Below are 13,849 nucleotides of genomic sequence, written 5' to 3'. Positions count from 1 at the left end.
CTCCACCAGCTGGGTCTGGTGAATCTGAAGGCATTGCCAAAATAATGACCAAGTTTCTCTGAATGCAAGTTCTTATTTTCAGTCTTCATGAATTTAAATTGCTATACTGTCCTTCCTTCAAAAAAAATATACACACATATATAATCTCTTTAGAATGCAAGTTTAAATTTTTATTTTAGACTTTTTTTGGTTTTTTTAAAATGTTCATTCAAATTACAGCAAATGAGAAAATCTCCCAAATGTTTCAGTGATTCTATAAGAGCAACAGCATATCCTTGATGTACTAGGCTCATTCACGTCTACCAAAATGCAGAAGGCTCCCTTAAATGCTTGGGTTCTGTCGTGGGATAGGTGGTAGGAAGCAACATCAGATTTCCATACTGGATCTCATTTGGAGAAACAGGAGTTTACTATTATAAGAAATTGAATTGAACATTCATTTTATTCTTAAGTTTCGCTTCTTACATTCACTTTTAAGTGAATATTTCCAGTTATAGTCTCTTTCCAGCTACCGATACTTCCTTATGGCTCACATCCCACATCGTCTAGATTTTCAAAAGCCATCAGATGGAAGTTTGAGAATCAGCAGAACTGCCTATACTCATTTGCAATGCCAAAACAGAGAAGGCAGAAGCATCTGTAGACTGGGGTCTCTATACGGATGTGTCTGTAAATCTGTAAAATGAGATTTCTCTATGTGGATGTTTTAAAAAATCTACTATAATGAGATTACTGAAAGTATACATCAGGGCCCTTTTTATCTGTAAGGAGAGTAAGAACCAAACAGATATTCCATGTGAACGTTCACGTTGATGGCTCCTGACCTTGGGATAGTCCTTAAGCTTAGCATTCATCAACCTTGAAATGATTATCAGTAGCTAGTTAGAGAACATCTACAGCCCTATTTTTTAAAAGTGATCTTCCCAATATTTCTAAACAGAAGTGAAAAATCTAACTCTATTGTATATTTCTCATGTTATGAGAAATACTGAGATATGATATGTCATATAAAATATGAGACATGTATATAACTCTAACATATTTCACAAGGTCCTCCTTCCTTAATGTTAATCTGGCCCAGTTTCTATATTTATGGAGTGGATACAAATTATTTTTTTATCTTTGATTCCTTATGAATCCTCCAGCAATACTCTAAGTTCTGGCAAGAATTCTATTTCTCTTTTTACATTCTCCGTTGTTCCACTTATAACAAATAAGCCCCCTGCAGACTAGTGGCAAGTCTGAAAGCTTCTGTGCTCTTGTCAAGGGGGGAGGATGGAAATGCCATTACAGAAATTCCATAGCCTGGCTCCATTCTGTCACCTGTCATGTGGAACCATAGCCTTCTCTACCTGCCTGCCACTTGGTTACCATAGTGATTAGGCCAAAGCAGTGCATCAGTTCTGAAGTCCGCACAGGCTAAGCATGGGATCTATCAAGCCGGACTGCTTGTTTCAGAACTGTTTATTTCAAGTCGAGAATTACTCAAAATTTAAACATCATGAGACAATACTCTACACAGGTCAAACCAAGCACGGATAATTCTGTTACCACTCTAGGTTGTAAAGTGACAGCTGGTAGCTTTCGTGAGCGGCATAATAACGTTAGCCTGGCTGGAACATCTCCAGTGCCAGGCTTAGATATTCCCAAGCATTGGCCAGACAATGAGACTAAGCAAAATCTTTTGAGAGTCTTAAAATGTGATTGCTGAAAGGTCAAGTTAGCAATTTTCCATTTTAATATTCAAAACCAGTAGTGAAAGTGGGGATGCTGATACCATATCTAGACTAAAGGCAATCAGCCAAAGACCTTTTGAAATCTTAGGCTGATAAAGTAATTCAGGGGAGTTTTTACAGTTCACAAGGCTGCCACATATGCCTTGGAAAAGAAATCTTAGCTGAATACCTAAATCCCTAACATGCTGAGAGACACTGGTCAAGGGACAGCCTCTTGGTGCTTCAGGTCCTTCATCTGTAAAATGAGAGATTTGGAAGAACAGTCTTTAATATTTCAACCAGCTCTGAAATTCTCTCATTCTATGAGACAAAATTATAAGATAACGAGGCTGAGATTTAATTATCATGTGCGGAAGGCATTACATTGCTTTATGTGGCACATTATTGACTGATCCATTTAACGCAAGCCATGGCTCCTTTCACTAGGCTGATCAAGAAACCCTCTTCAATCTCTCTGTTTGCTCTAGGATCTTGTTATGACACCTCAGAAACACTGTCTTAGGCAATCTGCAAAGAAGAGAGTTGAAAACATCCTTCCACTGCACGCTTCATTAAACTGCTCCACAGGCATGTCATCGCGCGACACTTTCAAGCATCTGTAGCTTTTAGGAAGCATGGGATGAGTTAAACAAAGGTCAGCATACAAAATAACAATTGTCCTCAATTTTCTATGGCACTTTTTTACTGTTTTTTTCCCTCATGGCATTTAAAATTTATGTTAAACACAGACAGATTTAATTGAGATAAGTTTCTGATCAAGAAAAAGAGGCAGCCAGCTACTCTAGAAAATCATTTGGAAGAGACCAAGAAGGACAAGAGGAGGGAGAGACCAAACATGCAGAGAGGAACGGCTATTCAGAGGGAGCTTACGGATCAAAGGCTGCCAGCAGGAAGTTAAGCAGGAGGCTGATGGACTGTTCCACCTGGATTTGGTGAGTGGTTGGCATCCGTTTGTTGAGCTGGTAGAAAATGGTGGAAAGCACAGCCTCCAAGCGGGCCACACTGAGTTCTATGTTAGGGTCCAGGTTGTTCAGAGCATTTTCCCGCAACGCTTCTATGACGTTCCAAATGTCCACCAGGTGCACTACATACAATTAAAGCAGAGTGAACACATCAGCCCAAAATGCAGGGAAAGGTAAACTCATTATTTTACACGTACCATCTGTCCTATTTTGTCAAGGCACCTCAAAGTCCTCAATATGAGTTCAACTCTTGTAGGGGTTGACATAAGTAAATGTACATAGACAGTGCATGATCTCAAAGACTTGATGTACCGTGTATAATACAAGAAAATTATTTCCTGAAAACCACAGTAGATAGTTACTTCTAATCTTCAGCGTGACCCTTGAAATGCAGCTACTATCTTTACGTTACATATGAGAAACTGAGGACCAGGGAAGTTAACTGACAAATGCAAAGGTCCAAGGCCAGTCAGTGGCAAAACTGGTATTCAAATCCACGTCTATCCACGTCATTTTCAAAAAACGCTGAAATAAAAACTGTTGACATACAACATCGTGTATGTGTAACTTCAAGGTATACAACATATTGATTTGATAGATTTATATATTGCAATGTGATTACCACCCTAGCATTAGCTAACACATCATGTCCCAGAATTATAATTTCTTTTTTTGTGGTGAGAACATTTAAGATCTAGTTTCTTAGCAACTTTGAAGTATATGGCACTTGTGATTAAAATTAACAAGTCTTTCTGGCTTTAAAGCATTTTCCCACTGTACACACCGACCCCTTGAAAGAAAGAGACACAAAACCAGCACTTAAATTCTAGCATTCGAACAGATATCAAACCTGCGTTTATTTAAAATATTTTAATTTATTTATATATTTTTCATAGTATAAGGTTTGAAATAAAAAAAGAAAAAGTTAAGGAAGGTGGGAAGACAGGCAGGGGAAAAAGGAAAAGTTATCAGCAGAATTAAGTCACGGATCACTTATTTAACCTGGTCAAGAACAGCTTCTTGGCTACACTATTGACTAACTCATAGAACTTAAGTCATGGTTACTTTCACTAGTGTCAAGAATTCCATTTCTATTTCTTCCCTGGTCATGCTCAAGCCTTGTTATAACACCCCAGAAAGCATTGCCACAATCAGGACAGTGATTGTCTCCATCCCAAAGGTTTCCTCTGGTTCCTTTTAATCCAGCCCACTCCTCACCCCAGGCAACCACAGATATACTTTCCAAAATGGTTTTCCAGGATTCTAGATAGCTGGAATCATGCGGTATGTACTTTTATTTTGTCTGGATCCTTCTACTTGGTATAATTACTTTGAGAGTCATCCGCATTGTTGCATGTATTAATAGTTTGTTCCTTAATATTGTTGAATAGCATTCTGTTCGTGGATAGATCACAATTTGGTTTTCAACTCACCTGTTGATAGACACTTGAGTTGTTTCAGTTTGGGGTTATTATGAATGAAGTTGCTATGAACAGCCACATACAAATGTTTGTATAGACATAAGCTCCATTTCTCTTGGTAAATACTTGGAAATGAAATGGGCTAGGTTGTATGGTTGGTATATGTTGAATGTTTGAGAAACTCCCCAGGTGTGTTCCAATATAGTTGTGGTATTTCAAATTTACATCAACAACGTATGAGAATTCCAGTGTCCCCACAACTTCGCCATATTTAAGGTTCACTTTTCATCATGCTTTTGCTCTTGAAACTAAATATGTTGTCTTTCTCAATGAAATACACACTTAGGTTTCAGTTCCTGAAAAATGTGCACTCCACGTATGCGTTTCTACATACTTGTAAGTTTTAGTTTCCTGCTTCTTTACTCATTTCTGACATTATATTAAAAAAACACTAACATGTATTGAACTTCTGGACTTGGGAGTCCAAATGAGCACTGGACTTGAAGTCCAAAGACCGAGGTCTAAATACGGCCCTTCTACTTCAAGTGCATGCCCTCATAGCCTTGAAGACATAGAGCTTCATTGTCCCCATCTACAGAGTGAGGACAGTGTTCCTTACATGGGAAAAATCATGAAGTCAAAAGTGGTAATGCCTGACACACAGGACAATATGTTGCACTTGAACAAAGGTACAATGTGAATCATGTAAAACTAAAAAAAAAAACAGAATAAAACAACTTTCCAGCATATCTCTTATTTGGGACAGAAGAATACAGATCACTTTCTAACTGAAATACTTACATATCTATTAGATTTGGATAAACTCAGACTTATGGGATTCCAAATTTATAACCTTCTCTGTATGTCCTACAAGGAAATTATTTGTATTTCTTAATGCTATTTATCCAATTTTTCAAGTCAGTATCCAAGGTACTTCCAGGTAGACGGCATCTATAAGTTTTTGTTTGTTTGTTTGTTTGTTTGTTTAATTAACTTCTTGAGGAATTAAATTAATTTCTGCAGGAACTGGGTTCCTATAATTATTCCCTTTATGTTTGATGTACAGATCCTCTGGATCTAGTCCTTGGGGATACGTCTGGGTGCAGGATGCAAAGATGTTATTCCTGCCTCAAGGAACTAATGGGTGGGGATTTGGACATGACTCACAATTACACAGATAATCAGAAATGATGACCTATTGTGGTGGACAGGGTGCTACATACAAAATGGGATTATGAGATGGTCGTGAAGGGCCCAGAGGAATAAGATAAGGCTGGAGGAGTACTGTGGCTACGGCAAGTCTTTTGGCCTTTACACTAAAAGTATGAAGACACAGGTGTTAAATAGAGTGACACACTCAGAAATACAGCTGAAAACTATCATTTCGGACAGTAAGGGCAAAAAGCAGTGGAGGTGGACAGGCATGCACGGGGGAAGCGGCTGGAGCCTGTTACCGTCATCACAGCAGAGATGATGGTCTTTTTGCGTAGGGATGGCAGTACACAGAAAACTGTAATCATGCACACTATAATACTTATTTTCCAAGAGTGGCAAAAGACACAGATTTTGCAGTCACAAAGATTGAAGTTTCACCCCTGGCTCTACTAATAATTATAAAACTGTGGGCAAGTTACTCCTCCTCTATATACTTTACTGTTTCCTTTCTAGAAATGAGGAGAATACCATCCAGAGACAGTTATAGCGAGGAGAAAAGAGAAAATGTATACACGGGTGCTGGTCACAGAGCTTGGCACATAGATGATAACTACTAGTGTTAAGATAATTAAACACCTTCTGATCTATAGCCATGCTACACCATTATCAACTTACAAGGTCTGTGAATCCAAACCCAACTTTCAGCCCAGTGCCGCCAAATTTGATAAGTTAATTAACATGTAATTTTGAGCATATATCGTGTTGGCCATACAAAAGAAGGCCAAACTACATCTCAGCCCCAAAGACAGATAATATTTAGTTTAACTGTCGTTACGTTCTCAGTGGAGTTTGAATCGGTTTTACCGTGTTTGATAATTAGAGACCTGGTGAGGAAGGCCCTCTTTCATAAAGACTTATCAGAAATTTTATTCCATTGGTAACTGCTTTGGGAGGTGCAGATTACAGTGCAGAATAGTGCAGGTTCCTGGACGGTAGGTTGGGTTTCGACTGGCTTCTCCTATCGACTATCCATGTGACCTTGAGCAAATCACTTAATGTCCTTAAGTTTCAGTTTCCACATCTGTAAGATGGGGACAACAAGAGTTGCTCCACTGCAGGGTTATTGGGGGGATCAAATGAGACAATCCATAGAAAGCACTTAACTCAGTGCTCAGTGCATAGAAGTATTTAATATCTATTAATTATTATTAAAAGGTATCACAAGCCTTCTGCTTAATGAAGTAGGAGCACTAAGAAATGTGCTAAGTTTAGAGTCATAAGGAAGCTATTAGGAAGTCTGTTTTAAAAGTCTGACAGTTGTATAAAGATGTTTACTCTTGAGCCATCAAAATCACTTTGGAAAATGGACATTTAGGTTTTGCAGTGATGAGTGAATACCACTAGATGGCACTGTGCACACTTTGCTAAATAGCCATCAAGCTTTAACTGTCCTTCACAGAGCACCTGCTATTAAGCACAGATGAGACGAAGTGGGGTTTCCTCATCTATAAAACTGCATCCATTTTATACTAATATACTAGATAAGGCAACAGTTTGTATAATAAAATTATTTGGTTAACATTAACCATATCAAAAATAAACGTGTTCTTAACGGTAGTATTTAGTACTTCATAGAATCTTAAAAATAATATTGTTAATTTTGGACATTATTAATACCTAAAAGTTTGTATTCATAAATAAATGGAAATATACAAAGCTTCAGCAGTTTGTTTTAAATTCAGGGAATCTTAAGTAGAAAAGGGCTTGGTCTGAGGCAGGGGTGTGGGGGGAAGTGTTTGTATGTGGCTAGAGAGGAGTTTGCTATTCTCAAGTGATGTTTCTTTTCTGTTTGCTGATGTTACACTATTTTTTTTTTTTTTTTAGGAAATGAACTTTTTTTAAAACACTTATTTATTTTTTGAGAGACAGAGAGCATAAGCAGGGGAGGGGCAGAGAGAGAGAGGGAGTCACAGAATCTGAAGCAGGTCCAGGCTCTGAGTGGTCAGCACACAGCCCAATGCCGGGCTCGAACTCACTAGCCATGAGATCATGACCTGAGCTGAAGTTGGAGGCCTAACTGACCGAGCCACCCAGGCACCCCAGAAAAGAACTCTTTAGCTCACTGTTAGCAATGACTTAAATCCAAGTATCTCTGGGAAAAGTGCAAAAATACCAAACTCATTTATATCTAGGTAGAAATGACTGATGTCATAAACTTTATTAGAAGTAGGAGAATCATATAAATAGGGGAAAAGATGGAAGAGAGTGTACAGAAAGTGTAGGAATATCAAAAAAAAAAAACCATCTTTAGGATGTAGTCTGTTTCATTATTTAGTCCAGGGCTGGCCTTACCTGGACCACATCACAGAGATTGGGTCCAGGTCAGTGAATCTAAGCACGGCACCTTTTTTTTTTTTTTTTTTTTTTAAAGCGTGTAGCGATCTCAAAATTCCCAAGCCCACATTATACCACTTACTGATTTCAAAATTTAGGAAGGTGGGAAAAGCGGTTCCTAAAGCTCTCCAGGTGATTCTGATAATCACAGATTTAGAAACCTTTAGGTGGCTTTCAAAGGGCTTCCAGCTGGGGAAGGTCAACAAACAATCATAGCGACTTAACTCCGGTCCTTTTGGTGTAGTGGCTTTTAACAATGGCTGCACACTGGAATCACCTACAAGGTTGTAAAATAGCTCCCTGGTGCTGCCTCAGCTGGTCCAGGACCATACTTGGAGTCACAAGGCATTAGGCTTATTAGAAATGCAGAATCTTAGGCCCCCACTCCAGAACCAGAAACTGCATTTTAACATCCCCAGGCAGTTTAAGTATGACAGGCATGCTGACAGTCAGTGGTTCTCTGTCCTTTGGCATTAAGACAGCCTGCTACGTTCTCATAGGTTGTGAAGTGTGTTACAAGGAGCTGATAACTATAAGTTAACTTATGCAGTTTAAGAATGATTTATGGGGTGCCTGGGTGGCTCAGCCACTTGAATGTCTGGGTCTTGATTTTGGCTCAGGTCATGATCCCAGGGTCGTGGGATAGAGCCCCGTGTTGGGCACTGCGCTGAGCATGGAGCCTGCTTGGGATTCTCTCTCTCCGTCCACCCCTCTCCCTGGTTCACGCACACACACACACACACACACACACACACACACAATCTCTCTCTCTCTCTCTCTCTCTCAAAAAAGAATGATTTATATAATCATGTATATATACATTGTTTTAGAGGGGGTGTGATTCACTTCTATAAGAAGGTCACTCATTGCATCATGATGTGCTTTCTTGCCTGGGAGAAAAGTAAATTGCAGTTATGCTGGGAATTGATATAACCTGTTGATATACCACTGGGGATATACACACACACACACACACACACACACACACACCCTCTAGTGTGTAGACAGGGGTGTGTATGTGTGTATGTGTACGCTCATGCACATACCCTCTCAACCCCCACCCACCTTACTTAAAGTGACGGTAACTGTTGTCTGAGGCTTTGTTAGGATTCGGTTTCCAATCTCTGAGACAAGCAGGTGCAAGCAGGGAGAATTCTGATGTTGACTTACTCATCAAATGCCATCGCAAAGGGGGTAGGTTCTTTCTCCTGAAACCAATTCTTCCCTCCCCAGATCTAAGTTTCCTGACTTTCAGGAAAATTCCCCAGCAGGAATTTCCCATTGTGACCACTCTGTAGATTAGGAGAACCGAGTTCAGGTGCTTTTTCCGATTAGGTTATACTGCAGGTTTGAAGTGTCGAACTGTGTTCATTCACATAGTGGATTATTAAAATATGTTTGTAGGCTTATAGGAGAATTCATTACGGAGATCCATTCACTTAGTTTTCCAATAAAATTCTGATGCCCTTAGCACTAAGAGGAGCACACACGGAAGCATTGAGTTTTTCCTAGGACAGCTCTCACATGCCAAGTCTCAGTATTCGAAATGCCAACTAGATTTAAGTAAGAATGCTTTCAAGGAGCCTCCCATGTGGGTCAGACTGCCACATGGGCAGGGTGTGAGGAGGTGGAGAGAAGAACATGTCCCCTTGTGAGTGTCAGGAACAACTTCAGGTTCCTCTTCAAACTCATTGTCTCAGCCAGGCAAAAACCAGCCTTCTATCTTAGCCTTCCATTAGAGAGACTAACAACTTCATTCATAAGTATTTATTCAGCCCTTATTATGTTTCAGTATTCTTCTGCGTTCTAGAATTAGAGTCAAGAAGACAGGCAGGTCCCTGAGCACACAGAACTTACAGGTGGTGGAGAACAGAGGGAACCAGCAAGGAACATGGCGTAGGCAACAACTATCTAGTTTCTCTTACAGAGGAAAATGGGCTTAGAGATCGTGGACTTGGATTCAAGTGTTTCTTCATGCACAACAGGAATAATAATATCAAACTTTCTTATAGGTGTTCTGGGGCACAACAGAAATTACATGGAAAAGAGTAAACTCTGAAGCACCATCTACAGTTTAGGCATTATTCTTATTTTTGAGAGAAAACAGGCATTAACATTTACTTTCATAATCCGATAAAACTATAACCTCCCAAGTCTTTCAATTCTTTGCTCCACTTTGTCAGTGATAAAGATGTTTGTCCCTTAATATAAGATTTCTTCTATAATTTCAGGTTTGTTTTTCTCTTTTTTTAAATGTTTTCTTTATTTTTGAGATAGAGAGAGAGAGAGAGTGCTAGTGGGAGAAAGGCAGAGAAAGAGGGAGACACAGAATCTAAAGCAGGCTCCAGGCTCTGAACTGTCAGCGCAGAGCCCAATGTGGGGCTCAAACTCCTGAGCTGTGAGATCATGACTTGAGCGGAAGTTGGACACTTAACTGAGCCACCCAGGTGCCCCTCAGGTTTGTTTTCCTCTTAATGGGTGTGATGATAGAAATCTGTAAGAGACTGTACCAGAGTGATGACTAGTTTAGTTGACTTCCAGATCAACTACTCATCTTGAAATTCAGAAAGCCTCAGCTCATGAGAAGAAAAGAATATGTCAATGTGTCACTAACTTATCATACATCTATTGCACATACAGGCATTAACATACAGAGGGAGACGGCCATATGCTTATACATCCAGAGCTGGGAAAGGAAGCAAGAAATGAGATTCCATCACATTTTGAAAAGAAATGAAATCCAACCAGTAATTTTAAAGATTCTACGATACATTATGCTTGATGTTAGAGGGGACTAAACAAAATACGAGAGCCTGGGATTGTAATTCCCACGGGGAGAGACATGTTCAGATGGCCTAACCGAACATCAGGATGAGACACTCTGTCATCAAAGGGTCACATCCATAGAACAGATTAAAAAACAAAACAAAACAAAACACTACTGGAGTTCAAAATACAGTGATGCTATGCAGGCTGGAAACTTTGGAAAGGTGTAGAGGAGGAAGAGGTAGGGCTCGAGTTGGTTTCTGAATCACAGCAGGATCTGACACATAAAGATGAGTTGGGGAGGATACTCCGGGAAGAAGATGATCTAGTGACCGAGAGCAGAGAACAATGAAGGAAGAAGGCTCAACCAGGTCTTGCACTGACGGGACTGGGTCAGCAGAGTTTACATGCTGAGTGTACTGGGAAGCAGGGTCTGTCACTTTGTAACCTTTCCTATTGTCCATTATTTGACACTTGTCTAATTTTTCAGTGAGCAAACAGATCGAGAATTTGCATCCCGTGAAGTTTCATACTAAGTTTCATTTTCAAAATACCTAATGTGAGCTAATTCCCATCCCTGTCTACAGCCAACCAGTCCAGTGGTGAAAATCAGAAGTGCTCTTTGGAGCAGTGAGTGCGTCTCGAACTGTGGCCCCCGATTCCACAGGTCTGGAGTTTGGCCAGGGTATCCCCAGGTCTTGGCTGTTCCTTAGGTGATTTTGAAGAGCAAGGATGTTTGGACCACTGCAAGGGAGCATGACTTAACGAGACAAGAGACAGGAAGAAGAGGAAATGGATGTCTTGAGCCAGGGGAATTCATATAAAAGGTATCACAAGAATCCCGGGAAAATTGTGGTCAAGAAAGCCTTGTGCAAATTAGCCGGTCGTTAAGATTTTCTCAAATAAATAATTTATTTTTATGTCCTACCAGGTCTTTGATCATGACAAAATAGTGTTTAAAAAGCTAGTAGGGAAGAGAAATTCAGTTCAGTTGCATGCTTTGCCAGGGTCGACAAATGCATTTTCAGGTGATTACACTGAAGATATTAGCCACCTTGACCAAACATGGAGTTGGGAAAGAAAATGTTAATAAAAGACAAGTTTTGTATTTGATTTCCATTCATGAGCCATGAGCTGCATCTTTCTAAAATACGAATCTGAACAGCATTTGAGTAGCTCACCAAATTATTTTATGCTTCCAAAGTCAACATCTTCCTTGCTCCCACAGTATACCTTTATCACCAAGATGGTACTCTTTGCTAAGGATCCTTGGAGAGAATCATCATAGCTTACAAAGATCGCATTTTAGTTTTACTTTTAGTTTCCTGGGGAAGGTGCATGATAGAACAGAAAGGGCTTCAAGAAAAGGCCTACAACATATTTTTGGTGTAAAATCAGATAGGATATCATGCCAATCCTCAAAGGCCCTGGGAGTACATCTACTGCCTATTAGGAAAAAGTATTCAGTTTTTCCTTAAATTGTGTTTGTAGACCAGCATCATTATTCAAAATGAGGTATAATAATTGTTGGCTCAATAGCTGTCATACTGTAAATTAAATTTAACTAAATTCAATTGAGCAAGCATTTATTAAGCCTATTATTTTCCAAAGTATTGTACCAATGATTGTAAAAATAATAAGAGAAAGTAAATGAAAAGAAAGATCTGAACAATAACTAATTTCTCACTGCCAGCGTTTAACTTTGTTCAGAATATATTTAATAACTTTAGAAGCAGGAAGATTTAGTATCTTATCTCCTTTCTGGGTAGTCATTTTAGCCTTCACTACACGGTTTGTTTCTTCGATGTCCCTTTAGCATTCCCTACATTGTAGTGCCATAGTTTGGGCTTTTACTGCCTTCTACTTAGATTTTTACAGTAAGACTTAGTCATCGCCAGTGTATGCCCTTTTCCATCTGCCCTACGAAATGGTATAAGTCCCAGCTCTGGCTATGCCAGTCTCCATTGCTTATCGAGTAAAATCCAAGCTTCTAAGCTTGAAAACCAATGTTTGAACTCCAGTCTCCCAATCTTTAACCTCATTTCCTACTCATTTCCAGCTTTTTCCAAGAGTCTTATGACCCAGACATGTTGGGCTTCTTATAATTCCAGAATGTGCCATTGGCTTTCTTGCACTGGCTTTATACTCTTCATCAGGTGCACTCTTCATTTGGCTGTCTTTCAAAGCATTACATACATGTGTGCCCGAGGAGGCCCCAATACCTTTATGTGGAACTATGCTCTCCCATTTGTTGCTCCTGGATAACGTCATATATCTTCACGACACTAAATTTCCCACAGTTATTAATGGACAGGCTGTTCCCTCCACTTTTTAAAAATATTTATTTATTGGGGCGCCTGGGTGGCGCAGTCGGTTAAGCATCCGACTTCAGCCAGGTCACGATCTCACGGTCCGTGAGTTCGAGCCCCGCGTCAGGCTCTGGGCTGATGGCTCGGAGCCTGGAGCCTGTTTCCGATTCTGTGTCTCCCTCTCTCTCTGCCCCTCCCCCGTTCATGCTCTGTCTCTCTCTGTCCCAAAAATAAATAAAAAACGTTGAAAAAAAAAATTTATTTATTTATTTTAAAAGAGAGAGAGAGGGAGAGCAAGAATTCCAAGCAGGCTCCACGCTGTCAGACACAAGCCCTGATGCAGGGCTTGAACCTACGAACTGGGAGATCATGACCTGAGCTGAAATCAAGAGTCGGACGCTCAATTGACTGAGCCGCCCAGGTGTCCGTCTCCACCTTTTTTTGATAAGCCTTTGACTGAACTTTGGAAGAGAGGAGGGTCTCTGAAATGATGAACTAAATTTTATGGTTAGGGTCATGTATGCTTTTGGGGGAAAGGATCTGTGGCTTTCATCAATTCTTCCAAAGATACATGAGGAGAAAAGTTTAAGAACCACAGCACTAAATTATACTAACTTGAAGACATGTACTCTGTCTTGTTCATCTTTGTATTCCTCAGAGCTACTTGCATAATGCCTTGTTCAAACTGGGTGCTCACTAATGCTTAGTGAATGGAATGGGGTAGAGTGTCTACTCCGTTTGCCAGACCCTACATATAACCTCTAGAAGCTTTCCCTTTACCGCAGCGTGTCAGGAAAGCTCAATGAGACCCATTGAGCATGACTTCGCACAGGACTTTCATTATTCCTTACACACTATGACTTGAACAGATGGCCAGAATCTCAGATGCCAGAGGCCACGTTTCAAGAGAAAGAGCATCCACAAGGCTGGCGACCATGAGGAACAGTCTTCTTCTTTATAGCTCTCAGTTGCTCTCAGTGACCCTGCATCATGTGCCAATGCGGCCATGATGAACACTAACAAAGTGCACAGGGACACAGAAGAGCAGGTAAGGGGCAATCGGCAGGGAAGTGTCACTTTTTTCTGCACTCACTCTGTACCATTTA

At 40.1% G+C, this 13,849-nt stretch overlaps 1 protein-coding gene across 30 annotated transcripts in view; it reads right to left on the bottom strand.

Annotated features, from left to right (window-relative positions):
• Positions 1-13,849, bottom strand: part of DTNA (dystrobrevin alpha) — a 355,255-nt gene that overhangs the window by 94,132 nt on the left and 247,274 nt on the right. For all 30 annotated transcript variants that reach the window (XM_053902550.1, XM_053902552.1, XM_053902551.1 and 27 more), the window contains one exon: positions 2,607-2,820. In XM_053902550.1, the coding sequence (XP_053758525.1) occupies positions 2,607-2,820 (214 nt within the window). The remainder of the gene's footprint in view (positions 1-2,606; positions 2,821-13,849) is intronic.

Source organism: Panthera pardus, unplaced genomic scaffold (genome assembly GCF_024362965.1).
Source record: "Panthera pardus isolate Hobbes unplaced genomic scaffold, ASM2436296v1 HiC_scaffold_15, whole genome shotgun sequence".
In the NCBI taxonomy this organism is placed as follows: domain Eukaryota; kingdom Metazoa; phylum Chordata; class Mammalia; order Carnivora; family Felidae; genus Panthera; species Panthera pardus.
The sequence above is the reverse complement of the archived record's forward strand: the minus strand, read 5'-3'. Positions and strand labels throughout refer to the sequence as shown.